We start from the raw sequence: 23033 nt of genomic DNA on the forward strand, positions 1-23033 counted from the left end.
GTATTGCATGGAGCACTGGGTGTGGTGCAAAAACAATGAATTCTGTTATGCTGAAAAGAAATAAAAAAAAAAAGTATGTTAAAGGTAGGGAAACCAAGCCGGAGGCATTTAAAAAGCTGTGTCCCAGTTATGCAAGACGCTGAGTTTAGGGAGGCAAGGGGAGGGGCACGTGAGGAAGCGAAGCTGTTTCTGTGATTCTTCTATAAGTCTAAAGTTGGTTAAAAATAAAAAGTTGCAAGAAAAAAAGAAAAAGAAACTTGCCAGTTGTCTAATAGTTGGTATGCGGGGCAACTCGAGTTACCAACCAGGCAATCTGGTCCCAGGGCTTGCGCTCTCATTAGACCCTTCCCTAAACTGCCTTTTACCAGAAGGTAAAAGTGTGCTGATAGTGTGCCAGCCACGCACAGCTCTGCATCAGACATGTACCTTTCAGGGGAATTTTGTTTTGCTCTGAAAATAATCATAATTTAGAGACCTGTGTTTCAACGAGGTAAGAAAAGGCACATTCACTCACTAAAGAACACACACACACACACGGCTATGTAGAAACCAGTGTTCTCAACTGGGGTGATTTTGCACCTGCCCTCCCCAAGGGACATCTGGCCATGGTTGGAGACATTTTTGTTGTCAAGTTGGAGGGGGCGGAATTTCTGGAATTATCAGGCTCAAGACATTGAACACACCAAAGTTGGGGAAACTGTGATCCACAAAATCATTTTACCAATGAGGAAATTGAAGGCAAGAAGGTACAAGGAGCTTCTCCACCATTTGGCATCCTGGAGCCTACCAAATTCCTGCGCAAATTCTTAGCTCCATCCCCAGCTGACCCGGTCAGAAATTCTGGGATGGGGTCCATTTGATGGGTAAACCCTCCAGATGGTTTGGATATATGCTCAATTCAAGAACTACCGTGGTCTAGTTAATTCTTGGATTTCCACTCCTCCCCACTGCCCACAGTGTCCCCGTCAGACCTGCAGGCTGGTCCCTCCCTCTTGGCGCACCTGCGCCTTCCACTCCCTCTGCCCCACCTGCCATGGACAGGACATGTCTCTACAGCCTGCTAACCTGGGCCAGCCCGGCTCGAGCTGGTGGGTCTTGAGGTCCGACACATGTAAAGCAGAAGGCAGAAAGCGAGCTCCACGAGAGAGGGATGATTAAAGGCTATGGAGGCTGGAAGGGAAAGTTAGCCTATCAAGACCCATCAGGCTTGGGCTGAGAGGTCAGAGTTCTGACCTCTCTGTATCACAGGCCAGCCCCAATTGCAAATGATTGGTCCAGGATCCTGCACAAGCCTCGTGTGCATGTCTGACTCTGGGGGTGCTGATGGGATCTCTTAAGAATGAGGTCTTTCCCTTCCAAGGCTAAAAGCTGGTGGGGATCATGGAGGCTTCTACACTGACATCCTCCCACCTAGGCTAGAGACTTTTATCAGACACACTCATGAAGGCTAATGGTCACACCATCATTTCTGCAGGTGACAGGTTTCAAGGAGGTCATCGACTAGCTCGGAGTTGCCTGAATCCTCCCAGCTTTTTCCTCCAAGCCCCTCTACCTTGCCCTTTCCATTCTAGGGAAGTGGCCCACTTCAGGGTCCAGACCTTGCCCCCAGATGCCATGTGTTACTAAAACCCTGCCTTGCTCACTTCATCCTTCTCTCTGCAAAAGCAGATTGGAGTTTGCAGGAAGTGCAACCCATTCACGCTTTGTACTTAAAAAAAAAAAAAAGCAATTCCGTGTTTTCACCTTAGACCTTCAGCTCCTCTATAAAGGGTGGTACGTGGGAAGGGTTCTGAGCTCCTAGCATGTGTTCGGTGCCCTGAGTCCTTGGAACACTGCTATGGTGAGCTCTGAAGGCCTTGCTAACTGATCTGTCGCTTCTTGCTGCTTCCTTCCTTGGCCCTAGCATACCTGTACCATGGGGAAGGAAGGGACATGGCAAAAATGTCTGATCAGGGAGCATGGAGAGGGACAGGGGGCTGGAGGGAGGGGGGCGGTGGAGTGCGTCCTGCAGATACACATCTCCGGACCCAAGGCCTAGCAAGCTGATTGAGATGGTACTGGAAAAATTCTGGGGGAAAAAAAGGGTAAGTAGTATTTTATACATTTTTAAAATAGCAGAGTAATTGCTCTCACAAATGCCACACTTTGTCCCAATCACAGATGCAGTTCTGCTTGACCAATCTGACAGAGACATGAAAATACCCACCTCCAAGAACACTGGAACACACGCACTTTTGGAGAAGTTACGGGGAAGAGGAGCACAGACAGGCAGGGAGCCAGAAGAGGAGACAGAGAAGAGGGGTGGGGGGAATGGGGGAGAGCGATCACAGCTGGTGTGGCTTCTGAACCAACATGCCAGCCTGGATTGCTGCAGAAATAATTAAGTGCAATTATCTCCTTGGACGGGTGTAGGATTTTAAACGGGATGGGCTCAGATTCTGCCCCAGCTGTTGTCAGACCACTTTCTTGAGAATGTCTCTCCTACAGGTGTGTGTTGAGACTGGAATATGAAAGCATCTGGAAATTCTGGGTTGAACTTACTTAATTCCAGAAGCAAAAAGGAACTTCAGAGAGTCCACTAGGACATTCTGTTGGGCAGTTTCAAAATAAGGTGAATTCACAGTGTTTATCTATTATGTTAGGGAAAGTGGCTGGTGAGAATTGCCTCATCACTTAGGGCACTATGTTTGGGAAGACAGTCTGAAGCTGGGCCAGCTGAGAAGGAGTGAAGAGTGTTAAGGAGGCTGGTGAGACCTGTGTGGACCCTCCTTCCCTGCCCCATGTCTCATGCCCTTTTATTGCCCTTTAACCTGTGACCTGCAGTGCTCACATAATAATGATAGTAATCACCACTTCCATCATCATCATAGTCATCACCGTCATCAGTACCTCTGTAACCACCACAACCACCACCACCATCATTACTGCTATTTCCACGCCATCACCATCATCATGACCACCATCATTAAGGTCACCATCATCATCATGGCCAACACCATCACTATCATCTTATCACCACTATTTTCACACTACCATCATCACCGTGATCATCATCACCACGACCATCATCACCAATATCACCACCACCACCGCCATCATCCTCATAGTTATCACCATCATTACCACCATGATCATGCATCACCATCCCCACCGTCATCATTATCATGACCACCACCATCACCACCCCCATCACCATCATCACCACCATCATCATCGTCATCACCATCATCAACACCATCATCATGATCATCACCATCATCAACACCATTACCGCCATTGGTAGTATCACAGAGATTAATACTTGTCACATGCCTACTATCTGTAGAGCTTTAAGTGCTTTACACACATTAACTCTTTTAATAATTATTACAACTGCATCTAGTGGGTACTATTATTAACCTTTTTTACAGATATTAGACTTGAGAAATAGACTTGCCTAAAGTCACCCAGCTGGTAGGTGGCAGAACCAGAGCTGAACATTGTTGTGTGGTTTCAGACATGAACTGCACACATAAGCACTTGCCAACCTCCTTGCCTGGTTTATCCCACCCTACAAGGTGTTTAAGATCCCAATTGCATGTGGGGTTGCTCCCACAATCTCTGGAACCCAAGATGAGCTCTACACTGACCCTGGTCTGGCTCTCACTGCTTCCTGTTGGCTCTTCCCCAGGGCTGCTTTGAGGGACACCGAGATGGCCCTTTGGCAACCCTGTTGCACTGGGACACCATGGGGGGAACTGTTGAGGCTAAGTGGCCCTGGATTTCAGGGAAGGCAGTCATCTCAACACAGCCTGACTGGTGAGGAAGAGAAAGGCCCTCTGTAGTAAGGCCAGCAGCCAGAAGGGAGGATGCAGAAACTCCTACCAGCAGAGATGAGAGAGGTAGACATTACAGTAGGTAGAACTAACAGAGGATGGTGGGCAAGGGAGTAAAAAAGATGGGTGATCCATGAGCTGCCAGGTGTCTGCAGTGGAGGAAGGAGAAAAACCCCAGGTACATGGTATAATTATGGTTATCAATCCCGACACTCATGGCCGCAAAGAACTTAAGCTTCTCTCCTGACTCTCAGAACCATCTTAGGCCCAGAATTAGTACTCAGAGAAAGCTCTATTTTATTCATGTTACTCCACATCCTCTATCCCCAAATTCACACAGAGCTGAAAGGGGCCTTAATCCTGGTCCTTCTAAGTTCTAAAGTGGCCACACAGAGGTGAATGCAGCCAGCGCCGTGTTTTTGGCCAGCTCAGGAGTGTTTTTCTTTCTTTCTTTTTTTTTAATTGAATGAGTTGTCAACTTTCAGAAACCTGTAGTTTTTTTTTTTTTCATAAAAATCTGGAATTTCAGCTTCTCTTTAGAATTTAAAAAATCTGGCAGCACTGACATATTCTGACAAGGCAGAGGTGTGCTGGTAAATGCTGAAGACCCAGCTCACGAGGAGAACGAAATGCTCGATTTGTAGGATTTGCCAGTTTCCATTGTGAGAGGACTCCTGTCACACCTGATTTCAAGCCACCGATGTGAAACGCACCCAGCCAGCAACCGTGGCCCAAGCTAGTTGAGGGTTCTCAGTCCAAAAGAGTGTTCCAGCTGGTTCTTTGACTTCCTGCTGCCCCCAACTCCTACCGAGTCCAACAATCCAAAAGAAAGGGAAAACCATACATTGTCACCGGGAACGAGAGAAGAGCTCCATGGTTTTGCAACTTGTGAAAGTCTCCTTAAGAGACAGGGCAAGACTCCCTGAATGGCAGCACCAATGGGCTGGCCAATGCAAGAGATGGAAAGCCTGACTACCTTGCGCGGATGGAGGTGTGAACTGCAGGGACCCCCGCAGAGCCCCCCCAACTTCTTATGGCTCCCAGATCCACCTGGAGATGAAGGTGAGCCATGGAGTCAGTGGATGGTGTGAGCTTCATTGCTGTTCCAGTCCACATGGACGGTGACAGCCTGTGGCATGGAACAGCACCCTGGGGTGGGGAGGGGTGTCCTGTCAGGGAGCATAGGCCAGTGGGAGCGGGAGGGTGCTGCTTCTGCCAACTTCCCCACTGGACCACAATCTGCTGCAGACACAGGGTGGTCTGCGATGCCCTTGCCCCCTGAAGTGTGTCCGTCAAGCTAAGCTTTTGCCTTGTCCACACCCCTGGCCTGCCCATTCCACTCACTGGCACTGTAGGAATCAAACTGAGGCTTAGGGGGACCAAAGAGTCCTTCCTAGCTCTGTTCTTCTTGTTCTGTCCTCTATACATATTGCTCTGGAAATCAAGGCAAAAGACAGTAGGAAAATTACGTGGTTGGGCTGTATGGAGCCCAGGCACAAACTGGGAGGCCCGTCATGCCAGTTTCCCAAGCGCCATCACCACAGGCTTTCTTCACTGCGTAGACCCTTATACTGCTTTGTGGAGCCGGTAGCCTGGGGGGGCCTGAGACCACAAGCTTCCCCGAGTCACCACGTTTCCTAGAAGGAGGAGAGAACAGGTGCTGCCAAAGGCTATGCTTTGCTGGGGCAACGGGGAGGCCTTGGGGGAGGCCTTGGGGGAGGCCGGGGGTCTCCCTCTGAGGATGCAGCTCCAGCTGGGGCCACCACAAAAAGCCACTGACTTCACTGTGGCCACTGACTTTCCTGCTGCTCAGCCCCTCCTTAAAACCATTGCCGAGCAGGGAGCAATTTTCCCTACAGAAGCTTCTAGAGGCGCCCTGCTGCCCCCTGAAGAAGGCACAGCACACACCACGGCATCGGAGCCCCCTTCTGTTCGCCTTGAACCCGCCCCTCTAGCCTCACGTTCTTCTGTAGCATTTTACTCCTCGTACACCGGATACCTGTGTCTAGACCTGTACCCCGACAGTGTGGGCGGGGGCGCTGGGTCCAAGTCCTAATCTTGCCACTTGCTGACAATGTGTCCTTGGACAAATTACTTTTCAGATGGTCTTCAGATTCTCCCCGCAGCATCTATCTATGACATAAGTGATGATACGTAAGAAGTAGTTGGCACAGAAAAGAGTTTCAGCACAGGCTGTCTCTCTTTTCCCTTCCCCTCCCTCTTTCTGCTTGCTTCCTCTGTCTGTAAAGACCCTCACCCTAATTCACACCATCTCCACCTCTTTTAAGGCCTAGTTTCAAGACGGAGTATTATTTAGCAGTCTTGCCCCATCCCATGAGTCCGGAATCAAATCACTCTTAGAGCACTGAAGAGCTCTCATGCCCTTCTCAAGAACGAAAGTTGACTTGTGAAGTTAGGGATCAAGTCCTATTCAACCGGGGGCCCCTGCCCCTAGTTCTGAGCATAGCACTCACTGTGCTACAGGTGTTTCATGGAGGAGGACGATTTCTGGATGAGCTGAAAGACAAGTGGCCACACAGATGTGGCCCAAACATGACTTCTTTCCTTCAGCAACGGGCACCCCGGGAGCCTCGCTTTAAACCCAATGAGGGGAACTGGACTGAGGGAGGTAGAGCAGCTTTCCAGACTCAACTACAACAAGGAAGATGCTTCCAGAGTCCATGGCCTTTCCAAGAGCTGGGCCCTCCTATCCAGTCTGATCCTCTCCTTGCCCCCCAGGAAGCAGGTGGAACCTGTCACAGAGGAGGAAATGGAGTCCCATGGCCAGTAAATGGATCCACCTTGGTAGGGACTCACAGGATGCCCATATCCTTGCTCCGGGGCCAATTTTAGAGGGTGAGGGGGCACGGATCCAAGTGGGGAAGGGGACACAGAAGTGGATGAGCAGAGCTTGACAGCAAGAGGACGTAGGCTTCCACAGTGTGTGGCAAGAAGACCACGGGGCTCCCGCTGACTTCTGGCCCCCATACCTGCACGGCCACCACTGACAGGACCTCCACCGAGATTCGGTTAAACTCATCAAAACAGCCCCAGGCACCAGTCTGAGCCAGGCCTTTGTAGATATTGCCGCAAGACTGCAACAAAACGTACAAAGATTAAATCAGCGCTGGGTTCATTGTCGTGCATCTAAGTCAGTCCCCATCCTGTTTGTGAGAGATACTTTCAGTCCTCTCAAGACCACCGGTTTGAAAAACTCCTATTATCATTTCAAGGGCACTTACGTTCTTGATGGCCACGGGTGCCCACGTAAGTCATGGGATCAACCAGAATATTTTAAAGACACCTCGACTAAAATCCTTTTAAAATGTCATCAGGCTTCCATTACTGTTGATTCTGTAGCTTTCAAAATCCCAGGAAATGAATAAAATATTGTTATTATTATTTTTTGCACCATACAGACAAAAAAAAAAAGCCTTTTACTCAGCCTTTGGCATGCACTGATAAAAAGAAGTTTATGTCTGTATCTTTAGATCCGGGCTCACTCCCAGGCCTCCCAGAGAGCTAGGAAGCTGGAGATAGACAGGGCAAGTGATAAGATCTGTAGAAAGTGAACGACAGGTAAATATTTTCAAATGAGAGCAAGAAAAGAATTTCAAAGGGAAGATGGCATATCTGCCCTAAAAATAAAAACCATCTGGGCATTGGTGTGAAGCGGTAAACCATGGAGTCATATAAAGGGGGAGGTTGTGGGGGGACACTTTCAAGGCAATTGGCAAGGTGATGTTGCTAAAGCACTGGGCAAGTGGAAAAGCCTCATTTGCTTCTGTGATGAGGGTTTGCTGACCATCAGCGCCGTGCGCAGCTTGTGCTCTAGACGCAGAAATGCTCAGTCCCTCTAAGTGCTTCTAGCTAGGCTATGGACAGAGGGCGTACAGACAAAACAGGTAAATTGCCACAGGCCCAGTGGTTCCCATGGGCATAGTAAATGAAACAGCTGTTAATGGCGCTCAGAGAGGAGAGTGAATTAAAGCGCTTGTTAGTGATCAGTGTTGCCAAAGAGTTGAATTTCAGACAGTATTAGGACATTTCCTGAAGTTGATTTCATGGGATGCCAAATCCCAGAGATGCTGCTTGAAGAGAAAGCATTTGGGTCAACTCAGTTTAGGGAACACCACATTCTAGAACCCTCCTTTGCTAATTTACAACATATATTAGGATTTTAAGGGAAGGACTGGAAAGTCCTGAACCATGAAATTTGGTCAGTGTTTTAAAGCTAGGATTTTCTGTTTTCCTCATGGGACTCCTGGCTTTCTCAGGATGCATGCTGGTGAACATTCGCGTAGTGGACAGAATGCAGGAAGGGAAGTCAGAAGATCTGGGGTGCTGGTATCTCACAGAACTGTATGTTGTCTTCAGAACATGCACTGGGAATGCTGGCTTATAAGTATCTGGGCAGGCAGAATGGAAGAGGATAGGGAAGAGTGGGTAAGGGCTTTCCAGGAGCAGTAAATATTATGGGCAAAGTATGAGCAAAATCACAGTATGTCTAGAGAAAAATAAAGCTGTTGTTTGGGCTAGAAAGTTGAATCATAAAAGGAGGTCATGGTTACGAAATCCTTGAATTATCAGAAGGGACTGTGGAGGTCCGTGGAGGTTTGGAGCAGAGGAAAGCAAGATTAAAGCAACATTTGAGGAGAATCGATCTAAGCTAGCCTGTGAAAATGATGGAAGGATAAGCCCCACTTTTCATTAAGCTCCCTGAATTAACGGATTCCTCTATTCATGCAATGGACACTTCCTGAGCACGTACTATGAGTCAGGGACTGTCCTAGATCATGAGGAAAAAGCTGTGATCAGGGAGACAAAGCCACAATCCTTATGGGGTGTACATTCTAGGGGGGGAAAACAGACAATGACACAAAAAGAAGAGAAGGCCAGATAATGACAAGTCTCATGAGAGTCCTACAATGATACGGTTATTTCAGACTGAGTAGCCATTGATGGTCCCTCTATGGAGGAGGGGATGTAAATCCCAGACATTGCATCTTATAGGTGGATGTTATTCTTATTGTATTCATGAGTATGTGTGTGGGTATATATAACACTTGATATGCATATATAGTAATAGATATTATGTCCACTACTGTCTTTGGCAACATATCAAGTGCCACCATTACTTATGTGGCAGTTTGGGAATCAAAATCCCATGTCTTTGCAGATGAACAGTGTTTCTGAAAACTTGTTAAAGATTCCATCAAGTATAAATCGGATACAGAAAATCAAAAAAGGGTAAAGTTTCCATAGGTGGATACTGGTCACCCCCACACTTTTCCCCGTGGGCCTGAGTACAGCCTGGGACCCCACATCAGCAAATTTTTTGATGCTACCCCAACAACAGGAAGGTACTATGAGCCTGACTGTGGTCACCTAGCACAAGACACTGTTTCTGGAATAAGGCTAATGATCTGGGAGCTTTGAAAGACCTGCCAAAGGATGAATCAACATTGGTGAGTGATTGCAACTATGGAAGGAAGGACGTGAAAAATCAGGGTGTCTAATATTTCCACACTGGGCCACTGGAAAAATGGGAACCTTAGCATACATGGCCTGGGGAAGCTGGCTGGGAGGAAGACAGGGGTCAGCAGGAAATGTCTGAGAAAAAGGTTTTAACCAAACATGAGGGCATTCAAATGCCCTTCCTTCTAATTGGGAAAACTAGTTCTTGGGCAAGGCTGGAAGGTAGATTCTGCAGTCATCAGGACCCAAATAAAATGTGAAATTATAAAAGAGGATCAGAGAAGGAGACCCAGATGGCAGGATCAGAGAGTTATTGTGGAATATAATGTTTCAGAGACCAAGAGAGTAGGTTTCTCAGGAAGGGACATGTGTTTTATAGTGTTGATGCCACAGAAAGGTCCAAAAAAAAAAAAAATCCCAGGTACCTTCAGGTTCAAAACCATTTGCTGCTTCAGCAAAAGCATCTCTGAATTAAGGTCAAGGGGGACAATACTGCTGTCATGACATAAAGAACATTTTAGCACTAAAATTGCAATGGTTTCCAGAGGAAGCGGCTAGGTTTTTGGGTTTTCCAACCAGACGCAACAGAGGGGAGCCATGACTTTGCCTTTTCCCCAAGTCTTCACACTGTTCTGTGTCCACCCCATTACCTGATACCTACAAAGGCAGAAGGCAATGTGAGGGTCCCTGACCACAGTCCATCTCTCCTCTTTACCCTCCCCCGTCTTACCACCTACCCTTCCCCACGTCTACCAGGTATCATTCTGTTCGTTAAAGTCTCTCATTTTTTCTTTTCCATTTATACTATCCCAGGGTCTGGTGACTCACCATCCCTGGTTTGAGTAACTGCAATGTTCTCAGGAAAATTTCCCCCTTTCAGTCCCTTCCTGCTCCCATTCATCCGGCTACCCAAGGAGTCTTCCTCAGATGCCACCCATTTTTGTCATGCTCTCACCTGAGTCCTGAAGCCCACAGGGTCTTGCTAATGGCCACCACTTCTGGGGCATGTTCTCTTCATGGCTTTTTGTTCCTCCCTCCTTATAGAACCCCTATCTCCTATAATCTATCCTCCAGTCTGCTCTCATGCACTTGCCTACTGCTCCATATTTATTGCTAACTTGTTCTCTGGGGATATGTTGTGAGTGTCATGAATGACCCATCAGAATGATGACTGGTGAAGTGTGAAATGGCTCTTCCTGACCCTCACTCCATTCTCTCCTCATCCCGGCTAAGCTCTGTGAGGAAAATTTAGGGGGGAAGGCAGAGCAAGGAGCAGGGGAAGGATCATGATGCACAGGGAACTTGGTTATGTCTTTGAAGCTGATGTTCTAATGGGTTAGATGGCGTTAAAATGGCACACACCCTGTTTGGCACTCACCCAAACCTTACACAGACTTGGGTCTCACATCCTCCAGGATGTTCATGACGAGCGTACTTTGTGCTCTTCCCATCTCTGAAGTATTCCAGGGATTAGAGTCTGTAGAACACACATTCTACATGCTATTTGGTATCTCCCCTAATTACTTCATATATCTCTATTGTCTATCCAGATAGACCAGGTTATACTTTGTCTGTCTCTGTATCTATCCATCATCTATCTATCATCCTGTCATCTCTCTCATTTCTCCCTCATTTATCCATCTACCTACGTGTACTCCTCTGTATCATGTATCTAACCATCCAACCTCCCACCCATTCATCCATCCTTTCATGATGCACACACATGCTGAGCAATGGTGATACTCTGTAAATTAACTTGCTTACTAGAGAGCATTTTGTGATGAAAATAACTCTAATCAGCTGGGCAACAAAGGGAAGAGGAGGTTTGCAAACGGCTCAGTGAGGATGTTGGTTACATAGGATATTTGATGCCTAGGAAGAGACCGCCATTATTTTGGCGTGTTTCCCTACAGTTATCCCCATAGTTCTTGCTCTGATCTGTGTCTTCAGTAGACTCAACCAAAGCTTTGCACAGTCCAGACAAACTATAGACCCCTCTTCTCATCCTGTACCCTCAGAGGCATTGGTGGGGTATGAGGATTCAGCTGTAAGTTTTGAAAGAATTGGAGAAGATAGCCTTGGTGACCCCCTCACCATGGGGCCAACTCATTTATTTCTGTTTGCTTGCCAAGCATCAATTTGAAGAAACCCTGCTGATCTCCTTCAGTCGATATACCAGGTCTTCTACATCTAAATGAGCATGTCCTCTGGAATTTCCCTCCGGGAGAATACACTTATTCAGCAAGGCTGCCTTTGCTCAACTATAAAAGAATCTAGAAACTTAATTCTTAAAGGTTGAGTTCATAGGGGGAAAAAACCACTTCCTTCTTTTAGCCTGACTTAAAGAGAAATAATACTTTAAAAAAAAATTTTTTTGAGAGAGAGCATACACGTGTGTGCACATGCTCACATGGTGGGGTAGAGGGGGAGGGAGAGAGAGAATCTTAAGCAGGCTCCACACCCACCATGGAGCCTGACTCATGGCTTGATCCCACAACCCTGAGATCGCAAGCTGAACTGAAATCAAGAGTCAGATGCTTAACTAATCCACCTAGGTGCTCCCCCTCCCTTTTTTTTTTTTTTTTTTTTTAGAGAAATAGCACTTTAATGTGTTCATCAATAAAAGCAACCATGATAAAATGTAAATTGTGTAGAATATGGGCAGGACGGCTGTTTGGCATCTGAATCCTCACTTTGTTTGCTTACTGTGAGCAAACATGGTGGCTTAGGTCTCGCAACTCTTTGCACAGCAAAATTTTCCATACAAGAGAAATTCTTAAACTTACAGCTGATGAACCTCATTTAGACTTCTGTATGTTAGCTCACAGTCTCTAAAAGTATTCTTAAATTTATTTTGTATCCCATCTATGATGATTTACACATATAAATATTTAATCTACTAATGCTAAGGCTTTATTTTTCCTCCCACTCTAAATTTATTTACATGCCATACCGTTTCAAAAGGGCCTTAAGATAATTTACCAAAATAATGCAATAAAACAAAATGAAAATAAGGAGAAAGTGAGACAATCTTATTACACTTAAAAAAGAAAAGAAAAGAAAAGAATCTATATGACCTCTAGCAGAATTTTGCTAGCTAAGAAGTGACCTATGGACCTCTTGTTCCTCTTGCTTTTCTCTAGGACACAGAACCTGGAATACATTTTAAAAAGTAAAACAATGAGTGCCTGAATGAAGAACATTGGTCTTGCCCTTGACCTTCATGGGTATCACTTGTTGGAGTGGAAGTTAATCTAGTCTCCTTCAGAAGTCACACCTGCCCTTGTAAAAGTCTTTTTCTCTTGTAGAAATACTGGGGAAATGTCCACTTTTCCAGAGAAGCACAAATTTGACTTCCATGTGAGGACTTCATGGGAGTCACTTGTGAGCCCTTCTGTGGTTCTAGGTCAAACAGTGAGTGTAGGCCTTTGGATAGATGCTCAGCCTCTTCATTGTACAGGTGGCAAGAGACCTCAAAATGAAGCTCATTGGCTTACAGGGAGGTAACCAATCTCCAGGGATCAGAGATCCTCAGGTCTCCTGGGATGAAGCCAGCAGAGACCTCTGTGCCTGGACCTCTGAGCTGGGCCAGGGTGGCATGAATAAACCTGGACCTCAATTTGGGCTGCCACCCAGTTCCTAGTCCCGCTCCCCCACTGCCCCGCCCTGAGTTGAGGCGTACCTTGTAGTCCATCTGCTCTGAGCAGTTGAACACATACACCATGATACCCAGTGCTCGGCCCAGATCCTTGGTGGTCTCTGTCTTGCCCGTGCCTGCGGGTCCTGCTGGGGCTCCACTCATGGTCAGGTGCAGAGACTGGGTGAGGGTGATGTAGCATCTGGGGAACACAGGAAGGCGGAGGTCACTGCCAGGGCCTTAGGTGGCCTGACCAATAGCTCTGGCCCTGCTGGGTCTGGGGAGATAGACCTCAGGTTCTAGGTCCTGGGAGACCCGAAAGCCTTTGTAAAGGAAAGCCAGAGCCCCCCACTCCCACCTGTTCCCCTCAGCGCTGTGGGGAGAACTCTCTGAAGGGTCACCAGATCCTTCAAGGGCATCGCAGTCTCAGTGACAGGCCTTCTGACCTTGTACCTGCTCATTGACCATCTCTCCATCCCTCCAGCCCCAGTGCCCCAAGGTGTCTTCATGGAGAGCTGCTCTCACGTGTCCATGCTACATTCTGAATGTCTGCATGCCCCAGCCCCCAGTTCCTTCACGGAAATCCTAACCCCCAAAGACTATGATGTGGGGAGGTGTGGCCTTTGGGATGTGATTAGCTCATGAAGGTGGAGCCTCATGAATGGGATTAGTGCCCTTATAAAAGAGGTTCCCGAGGGACCCTCTGTCCCCTCCACCATGCAAGCACATGGGGAGAAGACGGCAGCTATGAGCCAGAAAAGGGGCCTGTACAAGAACATGACCATGCTGGTACCTTGATCTTGGACTCGCCAGCTTCCAAAACTGTGAGAAATCCATCTCTGCTCTTTATAAGCTACCCAGACTGTGGTTTTTGTTACAGCAGTTCAAGTAAATGTGTAGAGCCAGACACACTAGGACTGCACTTGTTCCTCTTTCTTTCCCCCATCTAGCCCCAGCCCTTCCTGTCCATGAGTCATGTTCTTCTTCAACACAGCTGTCAATAGCCCAGCTGGTGGCTACTGTCCCCTTGGGTCTCATGTTTGACATGGTTTCCCCCACTTAGGAGTATTCCTGGACCTCTCAGGGGTGGGGAAGTGAGCAGATGCCCCTTGGATGAGCTCCTCCTCCACTGTATTCCACTCCAGCTCCCAACAATATAAGCCACACACACTGTTCATCTAGATCTTCATGAGGACATGAAGGTGGGGCCATGTCTCATTCATTGTTTCATCTCCAGAGACTAGTAGAGCTCGGGGCACATTAGGCCCTCAGTAATTATTGATGAAACAAGTTCATGAATGACAAGGTCAGTCATTGTATCTGTTTAACCCTCCTGTGATTATCTTTTCTAATAACAAAATAAAATCAACTTTAAGCTTCTTTCTGGTACTTCTTATTTTTTAGGTTTATTTACTTATTTTAGAGGGGGAAAGGGGCGGGGCAGAGAGAAACTCAAGCAGATTCCTCGCTGAGCGTGGAGCCTGACTCAGGACTCAGTCCCACAACCCTGAGATTAGGACCTGAGCCAAAAGCAAGAGTCAGATGCTAAACTGACTGGGCCACCCAGGCCCCCCTTGTTTCTGATACTTTTAAAAAGGACTTGCCTTTCCACTTAGTTGGAAATGTGCCTTTGGGTAATAAGCACATAAAAGATGCTCAAAACCACTAGTCATTAGGGAAATGTGAGTCAAATCCACAGTGAGATACCACGATGTACCCACGAGGATGACTATGGTCAAGAGTGTTGGCAAGGATGTGAAAAAACTAGGAAACTCATACACGTGTGTGGGGATGGAAAATGGTACAGCTACTTCGGAAGACTGTTTGACAGTTTCTTAAAAAGTAAAGCTTACTGGGGCAACTGGATGGCTCAGTCAGTTGGGCATCTGACTCTTGGTTTCTGCTCAGGTCATGATCTATGGTCAGGGGGCTGAGCCCCGAGTCAGGTTCCACAGTCAACAGGAAGTCTGCTTGGGATTCTCCCCATCTGCTCTTGTGCCCTCTCTTTAATAAACGAATCTTTAAAAGAAACAAAAACCAAACCAAACAAAAACAAAAACAAAATTTAAAGCTTACTGTATGATTCACTAATTCCCCTTCTAGGACTTTACTGAAGGGAAATGAGCATTTATGTTCAGATAAAGACTTACACAGAAATGTTCCTAGCAGCAATATTCTTAATGCCAAGAACTGGAAACATCCCAAATGTCCGTCAATGGTGAATGGGTAAACAATTATGTGATGTATCTGTCCAGTAGAATACTATTTAACAATGTAAAGGAATGAAGTATATATGGATATATATTATAAGAGGGGGAAGCTTTAGAAGCATTATGCTAAGCCAAAGGTACAAAATATCTTGTAGTGCATCATTTCAATGATGCAATGTCTGGAAAACACAGAGACAGACAGCAGATCAGTGGCTGCTTGGGAAGAGGACTTGGGATTGACCAGGAAAATGGTGATGGCCAAGTTTGAAACTGGATGGTGGTAATGGTTGTACAGCTCTACAAATTACTAAAAGTCATTGAATCATACATTTGTTTTAGGATTTTAGGTAATCTCTACACCCAACGTGGGGCACGAATTTATAATCCCAAGATTAAGAGTCACATGCTTCCCTGGCAGAGCCAGCCAGGCCTCCCTGAATTGCACACTTGTGATGGAAGAACTGTAGAGTTCGTACATTATACCTCGAGAAAGCTACTAAAAATGTGCCATTGGCCTAACTTTTCAAAACCTAGCAAATGAATACACAGGATCTCCACCTGCAGGCTGGACCAGGAGGTGCTGACCAAGGGAACTTCCAAAATGAATTCTGCTTCTGAATCTGATGTCTAGAGTTCACCTGAAACCACAGGCTAATGCCCTTTATGCCAGATGGGAATTGTGTCTCCACTAGAAGCAAACTGGGTTTGAAAAGACTTAAAAAGAGTCCCTGAATTCTTCTTCAACTGAGCGCAAAAACTCCCATATGTATTTCAGCCTTTGTATGTGAAACCCAGGATCGCTTCTCGGCCTTTTGGCTAAGATCAAGTGTATGTGAAACCCAGGAAAGCAGTTTCCCCAGGTAACTAGATCATCATGGAGGCCTGCATGCAGTGTTAACCACAGCTGCCCTCGTGGGCTGGGTTCTGCCTCCAGACTGGCCCCAGTGCCTTGCATGCTTCCCAGCCTCACGCTTCTGCCAGAACTATCCAGGGCCTGCTACAGCCCTGTAGCAGGAGAAAAGGCAAGAAGACTGGCAGAATCCCAGCCTCCCATCCGCTCCCCTCCCCACTCTCCCCCACCCTCTCTCTGTCCTCCTCTGCTGGCTGGAGAGCAATCCCAGACCTCTTCTCTCTGCAGGGCAAGGCTCTCAAGGAATCTGGGTATCTAGAAGTCCAAGTTTTCACAGAAATAGAATTTTCCCAGAATCTGGAAAGAAATCCTTGGAACTGGGTGTCCATCTCATTTTGAGCTTCTATGAGCTTCTGATTATTTCCAGAAGAAGCACTTAGGGGTGGGAGGGGGGGAGTGCAAAACACAAAACACAAAGAACATCTTTGTTCCCATATAGCAGAACTCTAGAACTAGAAGGGATTTCTGAGATCAGCTAATCCAACACTTTTATTTTATAGATGGGAAGCCTAAGGTTCAGGAAAGGGAATCGGGCTAAGGTGCCCTAAATAACTCGGGCACAGGCTGTGGGCCTTGAGCTTGGGCCATAAGAAAAACACAAAGGAACAATATCCCTCTTCTGCATGAGGATTGCCATTATCTTGGGTCCCTGGCCAGCAGGCTGTCCCAAGCCTTAGGGACACCAGCCCCTACTCTCACACTCCATCTGGGGTCTTGTTGGCTTGTCCGTCTCTAACTGTCAAGCCATCTGCTTCAGTCTGTGTCTGTCTTCCCATGGAGGATGGTGGGTCACGCTACCGTGGTCTAAGGCAAGGACTCTGGAGTCAGATGGAGGTCAGAGTCGCCTCTACTACAAAGTGAGCAATTCCACCAGGATCACAACCCTTGGTGCCTTTCAAAAGATGTCTCTGGAATCCATCATGTGGGTTTGACTTTGCACCAAGCTGCTTTGAACCAATAGTGACTGTGGGAATGGCAGGGACTCCTGTAGGAGGCGCTCTCACTGGGCCGACTGGGCCCAACACGCCTGCAGATTAATTTTGTCTGGTTGTTCCTGGACATGCAGACCCTTTCCTGCTGGGACACACCTCAGGGGTCTGGCCTCTTTACCAAGCCAAGCTCTCTCCCATCAAGTCCTTCCAAGAGGACCACAGAGCCTCTTCCCCCCAGAGGGGCAGGATTCCAGAAGGCAGCCCCTTCCACAGTGGGCCTGTGTAATTGTTTGAAAGGCTTTCCTGATATCAAGTGAAGTCAATCTTGTTCTCTTTGGGCAAATGACTTCTATAGGTCTTATTCTTATCTCCCCCAGCAGGCTTTTGTGAGGGTAAGATGAGACAAGAGATAGGAAGGGGCCTTGAAAAGAGAAGGCCAATCCAAGTTTAAGGTATTATTTTTTAAGGTAACAAATACATACAATGTAGCTTTTCTTTTTTGATACAGTTATTCAATTGGCAGCTTAGAGAAAACATCAAAGCCAAGGCATCTTGATTTCAGCTATAAATAGTCTGTTGCTATCCCAGAAATGTGGTCTGACTAATCTTAGAGCTGGTGAAATCATAGCTGGTTTGTATTCATTTTCTACTGCTGTGTAAGAAATCACCATAAACTAAGTGGCTTAAAATAACACTCCTTTATTGCCTCCCTCTTTGAGGTCAGACGTCCAAGGCTTCTCTATGGAGGGTCTCATAAGACCAAAATCAAGGTTATCAGTTGGCTGGACTCTTATCTGAACACTCTGGGGAAGCATCTGCCTCCTAACTCCCTTAAGTTCTTGGCAGAATTAAGTTCCTACCATTTGTAGGACTGAGGTCCTTGTTGGTTGCTATTGGGCATTGGATGGCTTGGCTCCTGAAGGCCATGCTCCCACCTTTGTATATGGCTCCCACTGCCTTTAAAATCAACAAGGGCATGTCAAAGTTTTCTTAGGTTTCAAATCTCTCCAATCTCCCCTTCTGTCCTCAGCCAGTAGAAAGCTCTGCTTTCAAGGTCTCATATGGTTACCTTGAATAATTTCCCTCTTGCCATAAAACAAAATGTTTTCATGGGAATGATACCATGATATTTACGGTTTTCACCTGTACTCAAAGGAGAGGAGCTCAAACAAGAGGAAAGGACCCTGGAGATCACGTTCTTGGAATTCTCCCTACCACTCCGTTCAGTAATCATAACTGTGGAATGAACGTGGATTCCAACAATCCCTCCCTGGAGGGGGGGCCTCTGGTGAAATCAGCAGGACTCAGGTCCCTGCTGTTTGTTATTGCTATTGACAACTTGAATGAAGACATAACTGATTATATACAAGATAGTTTGATATTCTAAATAATCTCAACATTTGAAAATGATGGGGTTGACCCAACAATGTGAACTTTAGGAAGGATAAATGTAAATTAATCTTTGAGGGCTTATGCATATATAGAACAGGGGAGAGGGGAGAAGTGGTTAGAGGGCAGTCCACAGAAAAAAGATCCATGGCTTTTAAGAGGTCCCAGGCTCAAAACGAGAAACACCATCAACAGAAGAAGACTGTCCTCAGCATCAGCCTAAAACAAATCTGTCCCTCTGATAACACTTGAATATTTAAATTTTGAATGCTGTCCTCAACCTAGATGCCCCCAATTCTACGATCTGTTTCTTTTTTTTTTTTTTAAGATTTTATTTTATTTATTTTGACAGAGAGAGAGATCACAAGTAGGCAGAGAGGCAGGCAGAGAGAGAGGAGGAAGCAGGCTCCCTGCGGAGCAGAGAGCCGACGCGGGGCTCGATCCCAGGACCCCGAGATCATGACCTGAGCTGAAGGCAGCGGCTTAATCCACTGAGCCACCCAGGCGCCCCTACGATCTGTTTCTTATGTCATTTGGTTCTGAGATCCTTCCTCACCCAGCGCTCATCTTTCTCTTTGCCCACACTAGCTGGTAAATGTCGCTCTCAAAACATGACAGAAAGAACTGAGAGCATTGGCTGATAGGTGATCTCTTCAGCGAAGATGACAGCACACTGGGGCACCGGGATGGCTCAGTTGGGTAAGCATCCAACTCTTGATGCAGCTCAAGTCATGACCTCCTGGGTCACGAGACTGAGCCCTGCCTGGGGTTCTGCACTCAATGGGAAGTCCGCTTGAGAATTCTCTCTCCCTCTGCCCCACCCCTCAAAGGAAATAAATAAATCTTAAAAAAATAACAACATACCTAGTATGAAACCTGAGTTGGTACAACTATGCTTTATGCTGTATGTCTCGAGTATGAGTGGACCTTCTAGAAGTCACTTAGAAAACTCAAGAGAATCCGAAACAAAATTCTTCAAATTTTTAACAGAGGGCAGTAGATGGGCAGAATAAAAGAAGAATTTATAAAAATCAGTGTTCTCCTATATGCGAGTGAAAAGAGAGATAAAGAAAGATATGGTGAAATTAAGCAGAGATTTCTTAGCCACAACACCTAAAGCATGGTGCATAAAAGACGGACAGACTGGACTTCATCAAAATTAACAACTTCTGCACTTCAAAAGACACCATCATCGAGAAAGAGAAGAGGTAAGCAGGAGACTGGGACAGGATACTATGAACATGTGTGCAATATAACAAGAAGATTCAAAGAATTCTTACAACTCAAGGAGAGGACAAAGAGATCAATCAAACAGTAGGGGAAAGATTTGAATGGGATTATGCCAAAGAAGATCTCCAAATGGCTAATGAGCTCATAAAAAGGTGCTCAACATCTTTATTAGGGAAATGTGAATTAAAACTCTGACGAGATACTACTTCCCACCCACTCAATGGTTGTAATAAACAAGACAGATAACAACAAAGTTGTCCAGGCTGTGGAGAAACCAGGGCACTTATACTCCGCTACTAGTGGGGGCGTGAAATGATTCAGCCACTTTGGAAAATAGCTTGGCGGCTTCCCAAAAAGTTAAGCATGAAACAGTGGTACCACCCAGCAATTCCCCTCCTGGGTGTGTGCCCAAGAGAAATGAAAACTTACGTTGACACAAAGACTTGTTCACGGCAGCATGATTTTTAATAGCCCCAAACCAGAAATAACTTCAGTGTCCATCAACGGGTACTTGGATAGACAAAATGTGTCCTGTCTATAAAATGGGATGTTATTCAGAAATAAAAAGCAAAAGATTACAGACACATGCTTTATCACGGACGAAGCCCCGGGACTGTGCATTAATTGAAAGAAGCTGGAAACGAGGGGCCACACATTGTATGGCTCCATTTCTAAGAAATGTCTGGAGTAAGACAAGTTTAGAGAGACAGAAAGTGAGTTTTCTGGGGTTGGGGACAGGAATGGGCACATAAGCGGGCATTAGGAATCTTATCGAGGGGGATAAAAACGTTGTAAAATTGATTTATGGTGATGGTTACACCACTTGGTAAAGTTGCTAAAAACCATTCAGGGGTGTACTTGGAGAGGGTAAAACTTTCTGATGCATGAAAGAAACCTCGATCAAGTTGTTTAAAAACATATATTGTGGAAAAAAACCACCTTATATAGCAACAGCATTTTAAAAAATACCTAGTGATAATATGAAATACTCAAAACCCATATAACAATACTTAGACACTTTTCTGATGTAACTGCAAGATATTCAAACATAGTTCAAGAGAGGGAGCAACATAAAAATATCACATGTTGCAAAAATGGTTCTTCCTTCCAAATTAACTGGAAGATATTAAGGCTTGCTGACCAGACCCTAACCATTTATATTCTGTAACTCGAAAAAATGAGTCAAGTTCAGGGGTGCCTGAGTGGCTCAGTAGTTAAGCATCTGCTTTTGGCTCAGGTCATGAGCCCAGGGTCCTGGGACTGAGCACCCCGTCAGGCTCCCTGCTTGGCAGGAAGCCTGCTTCTCCCTCTCCCACTCTCCCTGCTTGTGTTCCCTCTCTCGGCATGTCTCTCTCTGTCAAATAAATAAAATCTTTAAGAAAAAAAACGATTCAAGTTCATTTGAAAAGAAATAGAAGAGCAAAGAAAATTTTATATATATATAGCACATATATAAAAGATAATGTGGGGGCACCTGGGTGGCTTAGTGGGTTAAAGCCTCTGCCTTTGGATCAGGTCATGATCTCAGGGTCCTGGGATCAAGACTCGCATCGGGCTCTCTGCTCAGCGGGGAGCCTGCTTCCCCCTCTCTCTCTGCCTGCCTCTCTGCCTGCTTGTGATCTCTCTATCAAATAAAAAAAATAAAATAAAATAAAAAATAAAAGATGATGTGGGACCTTAACTATATAAATAGAACTCAGGACAAAGCCACAGTCTTTAAATAATATGGCATAATGCTGGGCATGAAGATGAGACAGAATAGACATTTTGAGACAGTTTGGTAACTCAGAATTTTGGAAGTTGTTCAGCAAACATCATAAATGGGTGAGGGAAAAGGCATATTACTCACTAAAAAATGTGCCTGTCAGTTACTTAGAAACCAAAGAAATAAAGTATTCCCTGCCATCGTTTCTGTGGGTGTTCTTTGCTCAAGATCACACACTTACGGTAAGAGCCCTCGTCTACACAGCCTTCAATCAAAGTATCTCCCACCTTCCCAGGTGTGGGCACAAGGCTCAGACTGGGCAAAATGATTGAGCTCACTGGCTCCAGTAATGGATGCAGAGATTGACACGGGATCTAAATGGGACACATCAGGGTGCCCTGAAGGAGTTGGACCTATGGTGCTGAGAAGGACAGGGAAGGGATCCCTCTTCTTTCTGGACCAGGAGTCCCAAAGTCATGGGCGGGGAGACCACCCTTGCTACCATCCAAAGAAAACCCATGCAAGAAAGAGGACAATGCTCTGAAGGAAACAGAGCCATGACAGGAGAGTGTCCCGTTGATGAGAGTTCCCTGTCTGGGCCCGGAGCTGCTACCACGGAGCAAGCTAGACTCAAACAGGTCCTCCCTTTATTTATGTTATCTCAGATTTGGCTTCTATCACTTATAACCAAAAATGTTTTGGTAAGAACACTCATCTAACTCAATGGTCAAAAAGTTTACCAAAGACACTGAAAAGTGGAAAAATAAAATAAACCACAATAAAATATAGTGAATATTGGGTTGCCTGGGTGGCTCAGTGGGTTAAGGCCTCTGTCTTCGGCTCAGGTCAGGATCCTAGGATCAAGCCCCGTGTCAGGCTCCTTGCTCAGTGGGGAGCCTGCTTTTCTCTCTGCCTCTGTCTGCCACTCTGCCTGCTTGTGCGTGCTCTCTCTCTGACAAATAAATAAATAAAATCTTTAAGATATATAGTGAATATTAAGTTGATCTTGAAATGGGGGGGCTTTCTAAACATAAAAGTAATAAAAAGGGCAATGATAGTTATACATAATTCACAAGAGAGGAAAATCTCATAGCCATAAACACATAAAAATGCTCAAGTCTGTGAGTAATTAACGACACCCGAATCCAAGTGAGATACTATACTGACATAAAAAATTAACAATACTTTAAACAATAATACTGAATGCTGGTAAGGATGTTAAGAGGTGAACATTCTCATAAACGGCCAGTGAGAGTGGGAACGATACTTGTTTCAAGAATAATTTTAAAGTATGTGTCATCTAATCATCCTGCCTCCTGGAATCTCTCCTGGAGAAATAATGAGAAATATCATTAAAAAAAAAGTATAAGCAGGTTCATGGTAGATTCATTTTTAATAGTAAAGGCTTAGGTGTGACTCAAACATCTCATACTATGGGTGTGTTACAGAAATGATGGGATGCTTGTGAAGAGAAGTTAAATCAGCTCTTGGAGTCATTCAGAAGAATGTTTCAAGAATATGCACACGATACAAGGTTATGTTTAAAAAAAAAAAAAAGCAGGGACACCTGGGTGGCTCAGTCGGTTAAGCTGCTGCCTTTGGCTCAGGTCATGATCTCAGGGTTCTGGGATCACGCCCCGCATCAGGCTCCCTGCTCCTCTCTCTGCCTCTGCCTGCCACTTTGCCTGCTTGTGCTCTCTCTCTCTCTCTGACAAATAAATTAAAAA

At 45.8% G+C, this 23033-nt stretch overlaps 1 protein-coding gene across 1 annotated transcript in view; it reads right to left on the bottom strand.

Annotated features, from left to right (window-relative positions):
• The window catches only part of DNAH9 (dynein axonemal heavy chain 9), a 326713-nt gene that overhangs the window by 194483 nt on the left and 109197 nt on the right, over positions 1-23033 (bottom strand). Inside the window, 2 exon segments of the mRNA XM_045984493.1 lie at positions 6806-6910; positions 12976-13132. Of these exon segments, the coding sequence (XP_045840449.1) occupies positions 6806-6910; positions 12976-13132 (262 nt within the window).

This window comes from Meles meles, chromosome 18 (genome assembly GCF_922984935.1).
Source record: "Meles meles chromosome 18, mMelMel3.1 paternal haplotype, whole genome shotgun sequence".
NCBI classification, from domain to species: Eukaryota; Metazoa; Chordata; class Mammalia; order Carnivora; family Mustelidae; genus Meles; species Meles meles.